Source organism: Lates calcarifer, linkage group LG21, assembly GCF_001640805.2.
Source record: "Lates calcarifer isolate ASB-BC8 linkage group LG21, TLL_Latcal_v3, whole genome shotgun sequence".
Taxonomy (NCBI): Eukaryota; Metazoa; Chordata; class Actinopteri; family Centropomidae; genus Lates; species Lates calcarifer.
In genome coordinates this window covers 18,382,721-18,397,337 of record NC_066853.1, presented here as the reverse complement: position 1 = coordinate 18,397,337, position 14,617 = coordinate 18,382,721, and the positions used below count along the sequence as shown (strand labels likewise).

Sequence of the window (14,617 nt, the reverse complement as noted above, 5' to 3'; positions counted from 1 at the left end):
TTGACTCTTTAAAAGGTTAGAATACAGTAATTTATGAAAAAAACAAACAAACAAACAAACAAAAAAAACCTCAATGTGAACCCATTTGAAAGAATGCCCAGACTGAACCATAACATTATCTAGGTGTAACATGAGTGTATAGACTTTGTCTGGTCAGGGATTTGGGGTGTGTTGAGACATAGATGAACTGCCTAAAGTTGTCAAAGTCCGCAGACATTGTCTCTCAGATTGTGCCAATGAGAAACTGGTGCTCTGATTTGCAAGTCTGGTTTAAAACTTCAAAGAGTATCCTTTAGTATTCACAGAGAGGGAGGTGAATTGTGATTCTCTCCTTAGCCTGTGGAAAAAAACTTAATGGGCTCATTCTTCCCTTACCAAGTTCTGACCATTTCCAAGGGTTAGCAACCTCTTTTTGACACAAATACCATGGACTGCCTTGTCAAAAACATTTAATTGAATTTGAATAAACCACATAGCTGCTAATGCTTCCAAAGAGCATCAAAACACACCCTAGAGACATTTTCTGTTTAGACTGACCACAGCTGTCCAACCCACATTGTCAGTCACATTAAACATTTGTTTGGAAAAACATTTCCAGAAATTTGGACATACTGCTGAATGGTGCATCACACAAGGATACCACAAGAAGAGACAAGCTGAAAATGTTCTCTCTGTCCAAGTGTAACTTATATGTAATTTTATTGGAATGTTTTTAATCAATTACAGCTTAACTGCACACATGCCTACATATCTTAATGTCATGGCAGCTGCTCATGAACTAAGTGGCTATTCACTAGTGGTGTTAGAGCTACCATGTAAGGTGCTGGCCTGCTCAGTGGTGTTCAGAGCATTGCTCAAGGATATACAAAGTAACAAGGGATCAAACCACCAATCCTGTGATTAATGGATGACCTGTTGCAACCCCAGGAAAATCCAAGAAGAATGATTTTTTCTGGAAAACCAGAAAAAAAGTAATGCAATTTTTTTGTTCCATTTGTGATATGATTTCTGTCCTTACTAAAAGTGCTTTGTGGGTAAAATAAACAAACCTATACACTCATTCAACTACAGTCCAGAGAATACAAAGCAGAGCTACAAGAAGCTTTCACATCAACACACCAAGAGGGTGTATCTATGTAGGCCATAAGGAACATGTAGGACTTGTCTATTGATTGTCTCTTCATGCACCAAGTTGTTAAGCTATGGTATAAAATATTAAATGTGGTAGCCTATTGCACATTTTCCACCAGCACCAATGATATTTTGAATTTTCTCTACTGCAGTAGTTTCTTTCTAAATGTATCTGGGTACAGATTTCTCATTTAAAAGAAATTTACATATCACTTTGAACACAGCACGAAACCAGTCAGGATGTACTGTACCTCATAAAAAGTGTAGGAGTGTGGCAAAAGTTGGACTTTAGGTGTTCGTGCAGGGCAGATAGGGCCTGTAGTTGAGCCATTAAGCAACACAGGCACATCTGTGAAGCAGCTTTTTCCTTAATGAGTGGCAGCGTTAGTATTTGGTGTATAGGGCTTTGGGAAAGGTGCCAGGTGGAGGGTACTCAGAGGTCTGGGCTGATGGTGACAGAGGGTGAAAACAGATCCTAATCAACATACGTAGCTCAGCTCCACATCTGCTTTATCACACCTCGCCTGTTGCTGTGATTTAGAGGGCAGGACGCCCTACAGGTGCTGTTCCACTTACTACATGCCAGAGGAATCATGTCCCATGTGATAGAGAAAAGAAAGAATAACAGAGGTCAGGTATACTACTGTGCAGGACTATTTCTGCAATGTGTACTTCTAAGAGTGGTACTTTCTGTAGACATTTTCAGAATAAATGCAATAAAACGTATAGCTTCGTTAATAGCTTCATTTAACATAAGTCTGCAAAAGTGTATAACATAAACATGGGAATCAGTCTTGGAAGACAAAGATACATTAGACACTTTAATTCACCTTTTGGCCTTCACTGAAATTCTTGTATGATAAAAATATATTATATTTAGCATTTACATTTTATGCAGTGCCTATTGAGCAACAGTTTTCAAAACCACATGAAGTATTTACTAATATTTCAGGTGAGAAGACAGATATTTTATTATTTTTCTCTGTACATGAAATAGGCATACTTTCTGCTCTGGAGGCAGAGCAGGAAGATTAAGGTGGGTCTGAACACATACTGTATGTCCCTGATGTAGCTAAAAAAAAAAAAAGCCTCACACTGGCAGATGAGAAGCTGAATGCTGCTGGATGTTGTTGGATGTAGTAAATCTCTTGTCAGTATTGTAACATGCCTTTTGAGAATAGTACACTTGCATTAGCAAACATGAATAATGGTGCCCACACTTCCAGATAGGTGGTTGTTTTAAACTTTTACCAGGAGATTATGCTGTCTTTGGAAAGCCACTGCAAAGGTGCTGGAAGTGAGACTGCAGCCAATTGTCAAACCTATTCAAAAGAACAATTTGGGTTCCTTATTGGTTACAGAATGGTTTACTTTTTATGCTCTCAGCTTACTGAAGCATCAAGAGAGTCTGCTAATACTTCCTACATGTGTTTTCTGAATTCAGAAAAAGCTTGCAACCAAGTTCCCCAGAGTATCATCTGTGAAAAACGGCAGGAGTCTGAGCTATTTGGTTCCTGTGCATTTAGATTCAGAGCTGCAATGGTGCTCTGAGCATTTTTATGTGCTTGCTCAACGTGATCATTAAGCTTTCAGTGACACTCTATGTCCAATTCTCTGCCTGCAATATATCCATGATCAAGATATCAACACCCACCTGAAGTCTATAAGGCCTTTCTGCAGATGACACATCCCTTTTTAAAATCAGAAACTAGCTGATGAAGATGTCACATTCAGGTGAGGGTGGACAAAGTCATCTACCTAAGACATTCTCATTGATGAAGGTTAACAGGATCAAAAGGCTTCCAAGCTACCCTCTTCCCACCCCACCAAAGTGCCATCAATTGCACACACTCTCACAACAACCTCCAAGCTGACATGTCCACTGACTGCCATGCATTGGAATGATGTGAAGACCAGCTATTGAATGTTTTCATTGACTTTCTTATTGGGATCCTTGGAATCTTTGGAATTGTAACATTGGCCTTATTATTTCCAAATTGGATTTACAACAAATATATTTTTAGACTCTGTTTCTATTATCATTTGAAGTTGCCTTTTTCTAACCACGGATCTATGATTTGATGTGGCGTGTTGGTTAAGGGGAGGCCACACCACAAAGCATTAAGCTTCAGATGAAGCAGTTGTTTGAAGTGTTCTCTATACTGAAGATATACCAGGCATGGCTGATTTGAAGCGGACCTGCGGAAGTGCTAGGAAATGCTGGAGAGAATACATCTTCCAGCTGGCTAGGGAGCACCTTGGGATCCCCAAAGGAGGAAAGAGAGGAAGTTCACTGAGGATAGGGCTGCTTTGTCTATCCTGTTGCCACCGGAACCCTGACCTGGATATTCAGTAGTTGGAGAAAAAACAATTTTGGGATGCTTCATTGGGACATTGGTCAAGTTTTATTGTTTTGTTCATAATGTTCATATAATTTGTATTAATAACATGCAATCAAGATTTCAGATACTGAAGTATTTTCCAAGAAACACCATAGTCAAATTATGATAATGGAATCTGTTAAAATAAAAAGTTCTTCTAACAACCCTTTAGCCAATAAAAATGTGGCTGCATGTCTACAAATCATCCTGCTTTGCACAGATTTCCAACACTAGTTTTCCTTTTTTGCACAGTAGTTTTAGGACTTTAAGACACCCACACTTTCCTTGTATGCCATATTGTTTTCTCTCAAAAGTCACTGCTGTCTACACTTGGAGAAGCATCATGATTACTTAGTGAACTGGAGCACACTGTGTGCAGCAGCCTGAACAAATTCGAACTGAAGAGAAATAATCTAATAAACCCTAAATTTTCTGGTTCTCCAGCTGTTACGTAACTGAAAATTTTGATAGTTTGTTGTGTATAAGGAAATCATCACAGATAGAAAAAATATTTTACACAGGAACAAACTGGGAGGACTCATTCTTTTATGGAGGGCACTCATGATTGGTGACATTATTCTGCATTTGTTGGCCATTTTTGTGTTTTAAATCCATATAGTTCAAGCTGTTTCAAGCTGTTCTAATGTAGACAAGTCATTACAACTCGTCTTCTTTACAACAGCTTCTTTTAAAAGTTGCTCTGACTGACATTTGTATACATACTGGCATACATATACACACATTTACCATGGAGTTCATATAGCACTTCTAATTCACGGTTAGAGAAAAGGAAGGAAACTAAAATGATTGACATTGCAAAATTGGAGACCTGCAAAACAGAAAATTGCATGACAAACTCAGTAAACAGTATAAAGAAAGTAAACATGCCCTTTCGTGCATATCCTGACCACAGCCTCTGTGTGCCAACCAAAGGTAGCCTTCATGAAAACAAAATTAACAACTGCTTTAACACTTCAGTGAAAATGCCAACAAGCCCTTGTGGGATTTACGATTCTTAAATTGCCCCCTCACTTTATTTGCGGCCTCAGAATGGTTGTCCCTCTGATTATGCAGGTGAATTTAATTGGAAACATCAGAGCAATAGCAAAGCTTGGATTTTATGGGGGCCGATGCTCTCACGCCATATACCCAAGGTTACCGTGCTCACAGAGAGTTTGTATAGAATAGAAACTCTGTCTTGAAAATAAAAACAACTGACACTTATGAAATGTTTTAGATGTCACGCTCACTAAATAATACCCCAAAGTTTGCTTTTGTTTTTCTTTTCATGTGTTAAGATATAACTTCCCTCAGTTGTTTGGGACCTCTTTTTAATAACAAAAATACTCTTGACAGCTCTATGTTATTCATAAATGAAAGCCTTCAAAATTAAGAGGATTGAAGAAAAAAAGAGAACAAAGACTCCTTATGTCAGCAGTGATTCATTTGAAAACACATCTATCAGTCAAATTAATGTTTCTTGTCAATAGAAACTTGGTGTACCCCTCTGAACCATGCGTTACTTCACACAGACCCATATCTATACTCTCTGTCATTGAAACCTTTTCAAAGCACAAATGTATTATTATTCTTAGAGCAGTATTCAGTAAAGGGAAAAGCATAGAAAGCATATAAATATGTATTGTTCTTGATTCAGTGTTGTCTTTTCAGCCATTCTATAACTGACATTCACAGCATTGAAGGATCCATTATAATGATGAATTGCTATTTTTCTGAGAGAGCATTGATTGAACCACCAACTGGGAAAAAGGTTGACAGACTGTTTGAAATGGCACATTAAAGATAGCTAGAAAAATCACTTCCATATGCTCTATAATGTAAAAACTGAGCCCTGTCTGTAATTCCCATGGCGTAACGATGCAGGCAGCACTGCTTTGCTGTGTTTTGCTGGATTCCCCCTTCTCACCCTAGTACTCTTGTTTGCTGCAGCAGAGCACAGGGAATTGTGTGAGGATGAATTTGCCTCCCAACATCTGGAACCATGCTTAATGATCATTAAACAACAAGATGAACTATTCTCTAAATTGACAGGGGGAAGGGTACACTGTGGTGTAAGTCTCATGCTCCCCTCACATGCATATGCTGCCTTTGTGACATGCAGTATAGTCTCAGAGGAGACTCCGCCTGAGACCTTTAAAATTTAATTTGGCCTTGTTCTAAATTTATAGGCAACACTAAATTTACATTCTCCTGTGTGAGAATTTGGTGTCTTCAAATTTCTATCCAAGGGTGAAAATAGAGAGAGCTTGAAAACTGGCATAAACCCCCCGCCACTCCCCTTTTGAAATCTAAAACTGTTATGAAGCTACATCTGTGATGTTTATCACATTAATATGCTGAAGCGGGAGAGAATTTGTGAATAAAGTCTGCTTTAATAAGCCTAAAGTACCTATTTACAGCTTGCAATCTTGTGCAATGCTAGTAACTAACTGCTGCACCTAATTTCCTTTACCTCCACTCCAAAAAACAAAACAACTGGTTTTAAAATTCAAGTGTCAGCAACAACAGGCAGTTTGTGGCCCATGAATAATGTGGAGGTCAAAGGTACTGGAGCTAAAGGATGTTGAGTCAGTCACTCTTTTCAAATGTTAAGTCAAAACATACCCTTTCAATTATTCACTCACCAAAGTGGCTCTGAGGGAGCTAGCCAACCGCTGAAATATTTAGCTTTGAGATGATGGTAACAGCAAAAGCCTCATTACCCTTACATTTCTGTGATTTCAGTCCCCGCCCTTCGTAAAAATATGTTAAGACTATGTCATATAGTGCCAACCGAACGACCTGTATGTGTACCAGTGCATTAGGCATATCATGTATCATGTATGTAAAAACCCACAATTCAAAAGGTCTCCAAACACTGCAGCCACAGCTGCGCCATGCACATCTCAAGCAGAAGCATCTATATTAACTAATAAAATGACAAGATGTAAACAATAAAATATAGGTAAAATGCATTTTACTCACCGAAACTGCTGATTATTTGTAGACAAATCAAAAAACTGCTTCTGTCGAGCAGACATTCTCAGTCCTGAAGCGAATTAAAACTTATCCGAGAAATACAACTGCGCAGGGTTGACTTTCAGCGTTAGCCTCCATAGCGACAGAAAAGGACTTACTGTTGGAACTGAGACGCAAAGATAACCTCTACAACAGTGTCATTGAACTCATCCTCCTCCTTCAGCCACTGTGGGTTGAGAAAACAGCTATTAAATCTACACTAACATGTTTAGCTTGCGTGAGTAGCTATACATGCGGTTTGCTAGCTCTGACCAGCACGATCTCTGTGCATCCAATCAAATACAGAAATGCCGACATTAGCAGGCCTGTTAGAAGCCCCCCGCCAACTTGAAATCTAATTGTTGAAAGTATCCATGAGGCAACAGGTTCATTGCCATTTATTTTGAATTACAGTGGCCTGCACTGTTGATCCTGAAGGCCTCAAGGCAGATTTCTTTTAACTTGGCAACACAGAGCTGAAATCTGATTGGATAAAAGCTCTAACATAAACAGACTGTATTGGAAGCAGCGCAACTGAGAGGATAGCCATGAGATGAAGAGAAAAGACTATTGGGAACAGTTTAATACATATAGTATTAATGGAAAAAACATATATAAAAATATAATTCAGTGATTGTGACAACATTTGGGCTGGCAGAGAAGGTCTTGCTGGCCCTGACAGCCCACCACTGATGTGTACTATGACCCAAAACATATTGCTGTATTGAGTCAGACTGTTGGCAGTATCAACTGTAGGTTAGCTTATTTTCTCCAGTGAAGGGCTAGATACTTTCGTACACCAGCCTAATTCAGAATTACAACATTTTTGGCCAGATTACAAGGGGATTTACTAAGTGGACTAGTGTTCTCAAGGTACTAATACACACAAACATTGTTAAACAATTTGATGTGTATCATTCCATTAACTTGTAGATTCTCCATCAGTCAATTATGTTTGTATATGGTGCACCGCACACCCTTGAGTTTTCAAAAATCATTAATTTTGGCAGAAAGATCAAAAGCAGAACAGATATCATGTCAAATAGCCTTTGACATGTTGATTTGTTGATTAAGGGGAAAGCATGAATAACCCAGCTTCATCATGTGCCATTTAGCTGACTTTGATCTTAGGGATGCAGTAGTTAAATTCAGTCATGTGCCCACATCTGATAGAAAAGGAGGAGGATGATGATGAAGAGGACGCAAGAAGGGGGAAATGCTTTTCTCAACATGAGATTTTAGATTTTTGGAAAGTATGGCATCTGCCGGAAATCAGCACATCAAGGAAAATTAACTTTTTTACCATAAGAATCCATTGTGGGTGGGTGTGAATGGTTGGTTTTCTCCTCAGAGCTGGAGTAATTACAGAAAAAAACTTCTACATTTGGAGACCATGTGCACTCTCCTAGCATCCCTGATTGAAACAAATGAGGCAAATAATTGGAAGTGTGGTCAGTTTACTGGGGTGAGGTCTAACTTGAGGCCTTTCACATCAGAAAACAAACGACTGTATTTATACAGTTTGATTTCAAGAGATATTGCAATCAATGAAACAGGCAGGACACAAAAACCTTCCTTCTAATGATTAATACTCACAACATTTGAGGGGCCAGCGCCTTAATAATGGAGTTACTGGTGGAGAGTTACTATATCTGTGACATGCCAGATTTGCTTCTTCCTGGTTAGCGAGCTCTTAGTGACATCTTAAGGAGAAAGACGGCACTGCAGCTTAGGTGTAACGCAACGTCAGCACTGCACTACGTGGAAGATGGAGCGGGGGAGGAGGCTTGACGATGATGCTACGTTAAAGGTATTATATTTCAAAATAAGAGCATGCATTCACATTATACGCTTCTAGCCTCTCATTTGTAAAATACAACCCACTAAATAATATACTGTTAACGTTCCTCTCGGAGTACTTTACTTTTAAAGCCACATCACGTGACTAACAAGAGAATAAAAATCACGCAAACTTTTATTTCGAAGTGATACTACTAAAGCTGCTCGCTGGCTGGATGCAGGGATTTTCTGGCTGAATTAAATGGAAGCAAGCAAATAACGTGAACGTTGCCGGATAAATAATCATGGATGTAGCATTCAGTAATAATTAAAGACAACGGTGCTCTCCCGTTGAAATTATCTGACATTTCAGGTCTGCGGTCCGTGAAAACAACGGCTTGTTTCTCCTTCGGGCGACTTGGACTTGGCTCCAATATCAGGTCGCTACAGTGGTGAGGAAGCTAGCTGTCAAGTAGTAGCCACATCAGCACCGCTGATATTAGCCAGCCACGATAGCATCAGTGTAAGCAAGCTGTTATTTCATGTCGACGTGGATTAGAAAGCTGCACTATTTTTTTGTTAAAATGCAACTATGGTCCCATCTTTATGTGTCAGTGTTTGGTGCTGTCTTACAGAGATTTCATTATGGCAGACAGTATCATGAGCAAGGCTGCTACCATGGAGATCCCCATTAACAGCAATGGAGACACAGGGACCCTGACAGAGGATGACAGCCTGGAGCAGGTCAGTCAGTCACCTCACTGACAATTATGCATTAGCATTTTAATCTTAGTTTGTGGTTCTCCGTCCTTTTTAACATGCCAGCACAGACTGGGACCAAGGCTGGTTAGGCCAGCTGTTACCTACACAGGCCTGTTACCATGCACAGGCCTGCAGCTATGAACAGTAGCAATATACCACTATCACCATTGATACTTGTAACTGGAAATTATGTGCTTTAAGAGCATGGAAAAGGAGAAATTCTGTCATTAACTGGGATATGACACTCTGGTTATATGAGCTTTTGCATAACATGCAATCAATATAATTCATAAATGTAATTCATCATTTGTGTCTCATTGGAATACTTTGGTTCCACATGAATAATATGTCTGTCTGTCTGTGAGGAAAATAATACAGAGAGCCAACACAAATGGGTGGTGTTGTGACTATGTATATGTTGACTTGGATCAATTGATTTTACTTTACAAAATATGACAAAAACTGCATGGTTTCTTTACTTGTGAACCACTTCTTCACATTATCTTTTCATAATGTTATAAAGGGTGCGCTGTGCTGTGGATGAAATTGTTATTATATTTCTTACTTTCTAAATCATACTTATTTCCAACATTTTGTTATAAATCCATCAGGATTTGCAGCAGGTGATGGTGTCTGGACCCAACCTGAATGAAACCAGCATTGTCTCAGGAGGTTATGGAGGGCCTGCAGGGGGCATCATTCCAACCAGCACCATCAAAGGTACGACTACCAGAACTGACCGGCATCCTCTACAGGTTTTGCTTTGTTGATTGTTCTTCAGAGTACAGGCCCAGTTTGCTCTGCTCATGAAGTACTAGTTGGTGTACCATAGCTTTACGCTAGTAACTATACATCACTTCAGTAGGGTTGTCAGTAAATACAAATGACCCTGCAATTACTTTGCCAGGTGCTGACTTATCTGGCTTCAAACAGCTCACTGTTTGTTACGCTTTCTGTTTTGAACCCCCCCCCCCGGTATGTTGTCAATTGCAGGCAGTTATTAACTGTGCCAGGGATATGTCAGTGTTGTTTCGAGCCTTCACTCACTGAGAGAAGTCGATACTTAATGCCCCTTTAAGAAACCGTATTGAGAGCTTTTCCTCCTTGTATTTTAATGAGTTACTAGAGAGTCACTATATCCCATAGGGCCTGCTGTTCGCTTCAACCCTGACTATCTGGACAGAAGAAGAGCCCCTGCACCAGGACCAGGTGGCTGTGTATTCTAATGACCCTTTTTTGTGTTCTAACTTAACCTTTATATGTTGGTCTGGTTTGGCTCCCCATAAAAGGTTTTGATGTTGCTTGACCAAGGGGATTGTATGCAACCTTGCTTGTACATTTTCAACTCACAGCTTCAGCAACAAGAAATATTTTGGCAGCTGTCAGAATTAGGGATGCACTAACCTGATAGTTCAGGGCTGTAACATGAAATATACTGATGTTGATTAAGGATGTTCTCTTGTACTGTAAAATGCACTTTGGATGACTGTTTTCTCACTGCTTGGTACTTACCTTTCATCCCATGAAGTCCATTTTCATGTTTTTTTATAAATCCTTTCATTCTGCATGAGCAGCCTGCATGGTGGATTATTTCAAACCCCCTTTTAACTCCTACTTATTATGTATCTTCGACCACAGAGCCTAACATTTTCCTTTCAGTTTACATACTTTACTGTTCAGCTGCATATCTCACTACCAAGCTCCTCACATATTCCACTGTCATGCCTTCTTCTCATCCTCACCCTTTATCATCACCATGCTCATTTCAGACATTCGCATGAAATCCAGGGGTGTTAGCTTGCCTAAAAGCCAGTCTGCAGCCAGTCGACTTGCCCAACACCCAGACCAGCATCCAGGTATCACCAGGTTCATCATCCTGTCCACACTGTCCTCACTCGTTACCATGACCAACACAATTTTCTGTAAATCTCTGCTGTGTAAACTTCGATAAAATAACATGGATTCTTTTTTTCTCTTTTAGGGTCATCAAACCATAACACTAGTAATTCAACAGAAGAAGTGACTCGTGGTGTGGCAGTGGAGAAATTGGACAGTGTCAAGAAATGGGGCATAAACACATACAAGGTATTATGCACTTTGTGTAGATATTTTTTTTAAGTCTCCAGAACCTGATAAAATTGATTGATTAATCCTATTCACCCCTCTTTGCATTACCCCCATTAACTTGTATGCACTTGTAGTTCTTCTGTGACTTACACATGCATTTTTCAGTCACAGTGGTTACATGTCTTTGTCCTACCCTAACTCCATCATATTCCCAAATGAAATTGATGATGGGTTTAATTGAATCTCTATCCATATCCACTATATAGTGTACCAAGCAGATGTTTTCAGAGCGGTTTGGCCGAGGCTCACGAACAGTAGACCTGGAATTGGAGGCTCAGATTGACGTGTTAAGAGAGACCAAGAGCAAGTATGAAAACATTCTAAGACTGGCCACTGCACTCATCAGTCATTTTCAAAGCATGGTGCAGACGCAACAGGCTTTAGGAGACACCTTCACCGACCTCAGCCAGAAGTCCCCAGAGTTGCAGGTATAGTATTGCCAAAGCTCTTTGTGTGATGTGACATGAAAATGCAATCAGTATATAAAACTTCTGTTTCTCTGCAGGATGAATTTGGTTATAATGCAGAAACACAGAAGCTGTTGTGTAAGAATGGCGAAGCTCTGCTCGGTGCCATCAACTTCTTCGTGTCCAGTATCAACACCCTGGTCAACAAAACAATGGAGGATACTTTGATGACCATTAAGCTGTATGAAAATGCAAGGTAACAGACCCTGACATATCATTTGGGAGTTGAGGAAAATAATCTGTACTCCTGTAGTGTAACTACATGAAGACTGTGACAGCCTTTACTGTTTCTGTGTGCAGACTTGAGTTTGATGCCTACCGTTCTGATCTGGAGGAGCTGAGTTTGGGCCCTAGGGATGCAGCTACCATGGTCCGCATTGAGATGGCACAGCATGATTACCAGATCCACAGAGACAAATATGAAAGACTGCGTAGTGATGTCACCATCAAACTCAAATTCCTGGAGGAAAACAAGGTTTGTAGTTTACAATTTTCTTCTTTCTTTGAAATGCTCTCATAATCTAAAGAGTGTGGAATCTTGTTTTTGCTGACCTCTAGTAGTACTCCATGAGTCCTCCAGGGCCCTGTGACATTCACACAGTCTTAATACCATATCTAACCACAGCTATCAGTGATGCTTGTCATGAAACAGGCTCGAAATTTCAACTACTTTTCTGTGTGGTGTTGCTCCAACCACTTAACAGTGCTTTTGGATGGCTTTCTGAATATGGAAAAACAAGTTGTTAATCATATTTGGTCTAGGTGGATGCTTTACAATCCATCATTGCTTTGTTACACCACATTGATTTGTTGCCTCGTTTACACTGTTAAGTCCCATGTTGAATGGAACTTTTTGACTGCAGCATAGAGTTTAAGGCTGATTTTCTACATCATAATAATGTTTTCTGCAATATTCACCAAATTAATGAAAAAATAGAAAGATAAATTCAACATTAGTTGCAGTATGTAAGACGTTTCATGCCTGAAATATCTTATATCTCAATGGTCTGCTTGTACATTTGGGAATTAATCTTAGAGGAATGTGCAAGTTGTTTTTAGGTTATTCCCCAGGAAGTCATCTGAGCAGCTATGTCATTTTAATTGATGTCTGTGGGCTGTGCTTTCCTGTAAACACATTAAACTGTGTTTGTAATAGCAGCCTTGTTCCTTTTCTTTTTCTTTTTTTCTTTTTCTAGGTGAAGGTGATGCACAAGCAGCTGCTTCTCTTCCATAACGCTATCTCAGCTTACTTTGCTGGCAACCAGCAGCAGTTGGAACAAACTCTAATACAGTTCAATGTAAAGTTAAAGCCCCCAGGATCAGACAAGCCATCCTGGCTGGAGGAGCAGTAAAGACCTCTCAAGGCTGAGCTCCTTGACACGAACAGTGGCAAGCTGGTCAGTGAAGACATTATGGTTAGATGGACATGAGGCAAATGTATAAAGGAGTATGTTGTAGGATCAGTAGCGGCTGGTGATAAAGAAAAACATGACAGATCAGTTTTGTAATGTTTTTCAGTATCACTTACTTTACATAGATGGAACAATGATTTCAGTTGTATTTAGAATTTGTTTTGTTAAGTCACGAAAAGACCTTTTGTTACTTTGCAATTCTTTAGGTAGCACAATCATTTACATGTATATCACTTCTCATTTATGTACAGTATAGTCTACCATTGTGGCGATACCCCTCTGCAGTTTTGCACATGCATTATTTTGTTGATTTGATGTTGTCTTTAATATTTCAGAGTATATCACATGGGAGGAATTCCACAAATCACATTAGCAAGTTAGCGGGATAATGGGATAATAATGATAAAAAATGTTATGAAATGTACTCTGGAATTGTTTTTATTTTCATGAATATGCATGACTGAACCACATTATTCAAGTTTTATTTCACAGATTTAAATCAAAGTCATCAAGTTATAACAACATTTTCAAAGTTATCCCACTACGTTTCTAATCACTTTGTGGAATACCTGCCTGAATGGTCAGTTTACAGTTTACATAGAAGGGATAATATATGCAGTGAATATAGTAATTTTCTCTAACCTAATATACACTCCATAATTAATTGGACCTCCTAGATTTTTGATACCGTTCAGATTTGTCCCTATGAATTCAGCACAACAGGTTTACCAAGTATCAGTCTAGGTCTTTATTTATATACAATCCACATACCAGCGACTCCAGTGTTTACACATGGAAACAAGCCTCAGAAACATATGTAAGACTTGTCAGTAACACAATGTCAATCAATACAGTGGATGCTTCAATGATAAATACAGACACAGTCCACATCAAACTGCAACACATAGCCAGTGTATTATCATTTTTGACAATGTTTCAATAAGAGGCGCCAGTGTTTGAGACTCAGTTATTAAGTCTTAAAACACATGCAGTACCGAACACACCTGATACCACCTGCGCTCTAGTTTAGTAGTGCAGATTTCAGCATCTCTTCAAGGACAGAATGTATGGGTACATTTTTCTTATTTTATGTTATTTATTTACCAATCTGTTTGTAACATAACATTGTTACGTAAACCTCTTTTAAATTCTAGTCAGCTGATTGTCTTGTCCTGCATTTCAAATAAAGTCTGCTGGATGTTTTGTTCCACTTAACTGTGCAGTTGACACAAATCTGTCAGTTTGATATGGAAAGTGTTCATGGAGTATGTACAGAAGATTCACAATGTATGTAATATGTATGTATATGGCAATACAGTCTGATATATCTCTAACATGCTTCCCATTACTTATTTCATAATCATGAAATCATACTTTCATTATTTCCTCTAAATGTTCGTTCATCATTTCAAGGCCTGTAAGCATACTGATCCCTAGTTCAGCTCTTGTTTCTTTTTCTTTTTTAATTCAATTTAGCAGCAATTCTGTACCTTTGCTGCTGTTGAAAACAGGAAACACGCTGCTTTTTTGCATGAGATAA

At 39.1% G+C, this 14,617-nt stretch overlaps 1 protein-coding gene across 5 annotated transcripts; it reads left to right on the top strand.

Annotated features, from left to right (window-relative positions):
- Nucleotides 1-8,504: 8,504 nt before the first annotated feature.
- LOC108876032 (arfaptin-2) lies at nucleotides 8,505-13,790 on the top strand. 5 transcript variants are annotated; one of them, XM_018665302.2, is made up of 10 exons: nucleotides 8,505-8,761; nucleotides 8,945-9,053; nucleotides 9,683-9,791; nucleotides 10,218-10,280; nucleotides 10,841-10,927; nucleotides 11,053-11,156; nucleotides 11,405-11,626; nucleotides 11,704-11,861; nucleotides 11,966-12,140; nucleotides 12,862-13,790. In XM_018665302.2, exons 2-10 carry the CDS (start codon nucleotides 8,955-8,957, stop codon nucleotides 13,015-13,017), a joined length of 1,173 nt encoding a protein of 390 aa, XP_018520818.1. In that variant the 5' UTR covers nucleotides 8,505-8,761; nucleotides 8,945-8,954; the 3' UTR covers nucleotides 13,018-13,790. The 5 variants fall into 5 exon arrangements, with proteins under 5 accessions (XP_018520818.1, XP_018520817.1, XP_018520819.1 ...); XM_018665301.2 differs by having other exon boundaries at nucleotides 8,505-8,832; XM_018665303.2 differs by lacking the exon at nucleotides 10,218-10,280 and having other exon boundaries at nucleotides 8,505-8,832.
- Nucleotides 13,791-14,617: the final 827 nt, after the last annotated feature.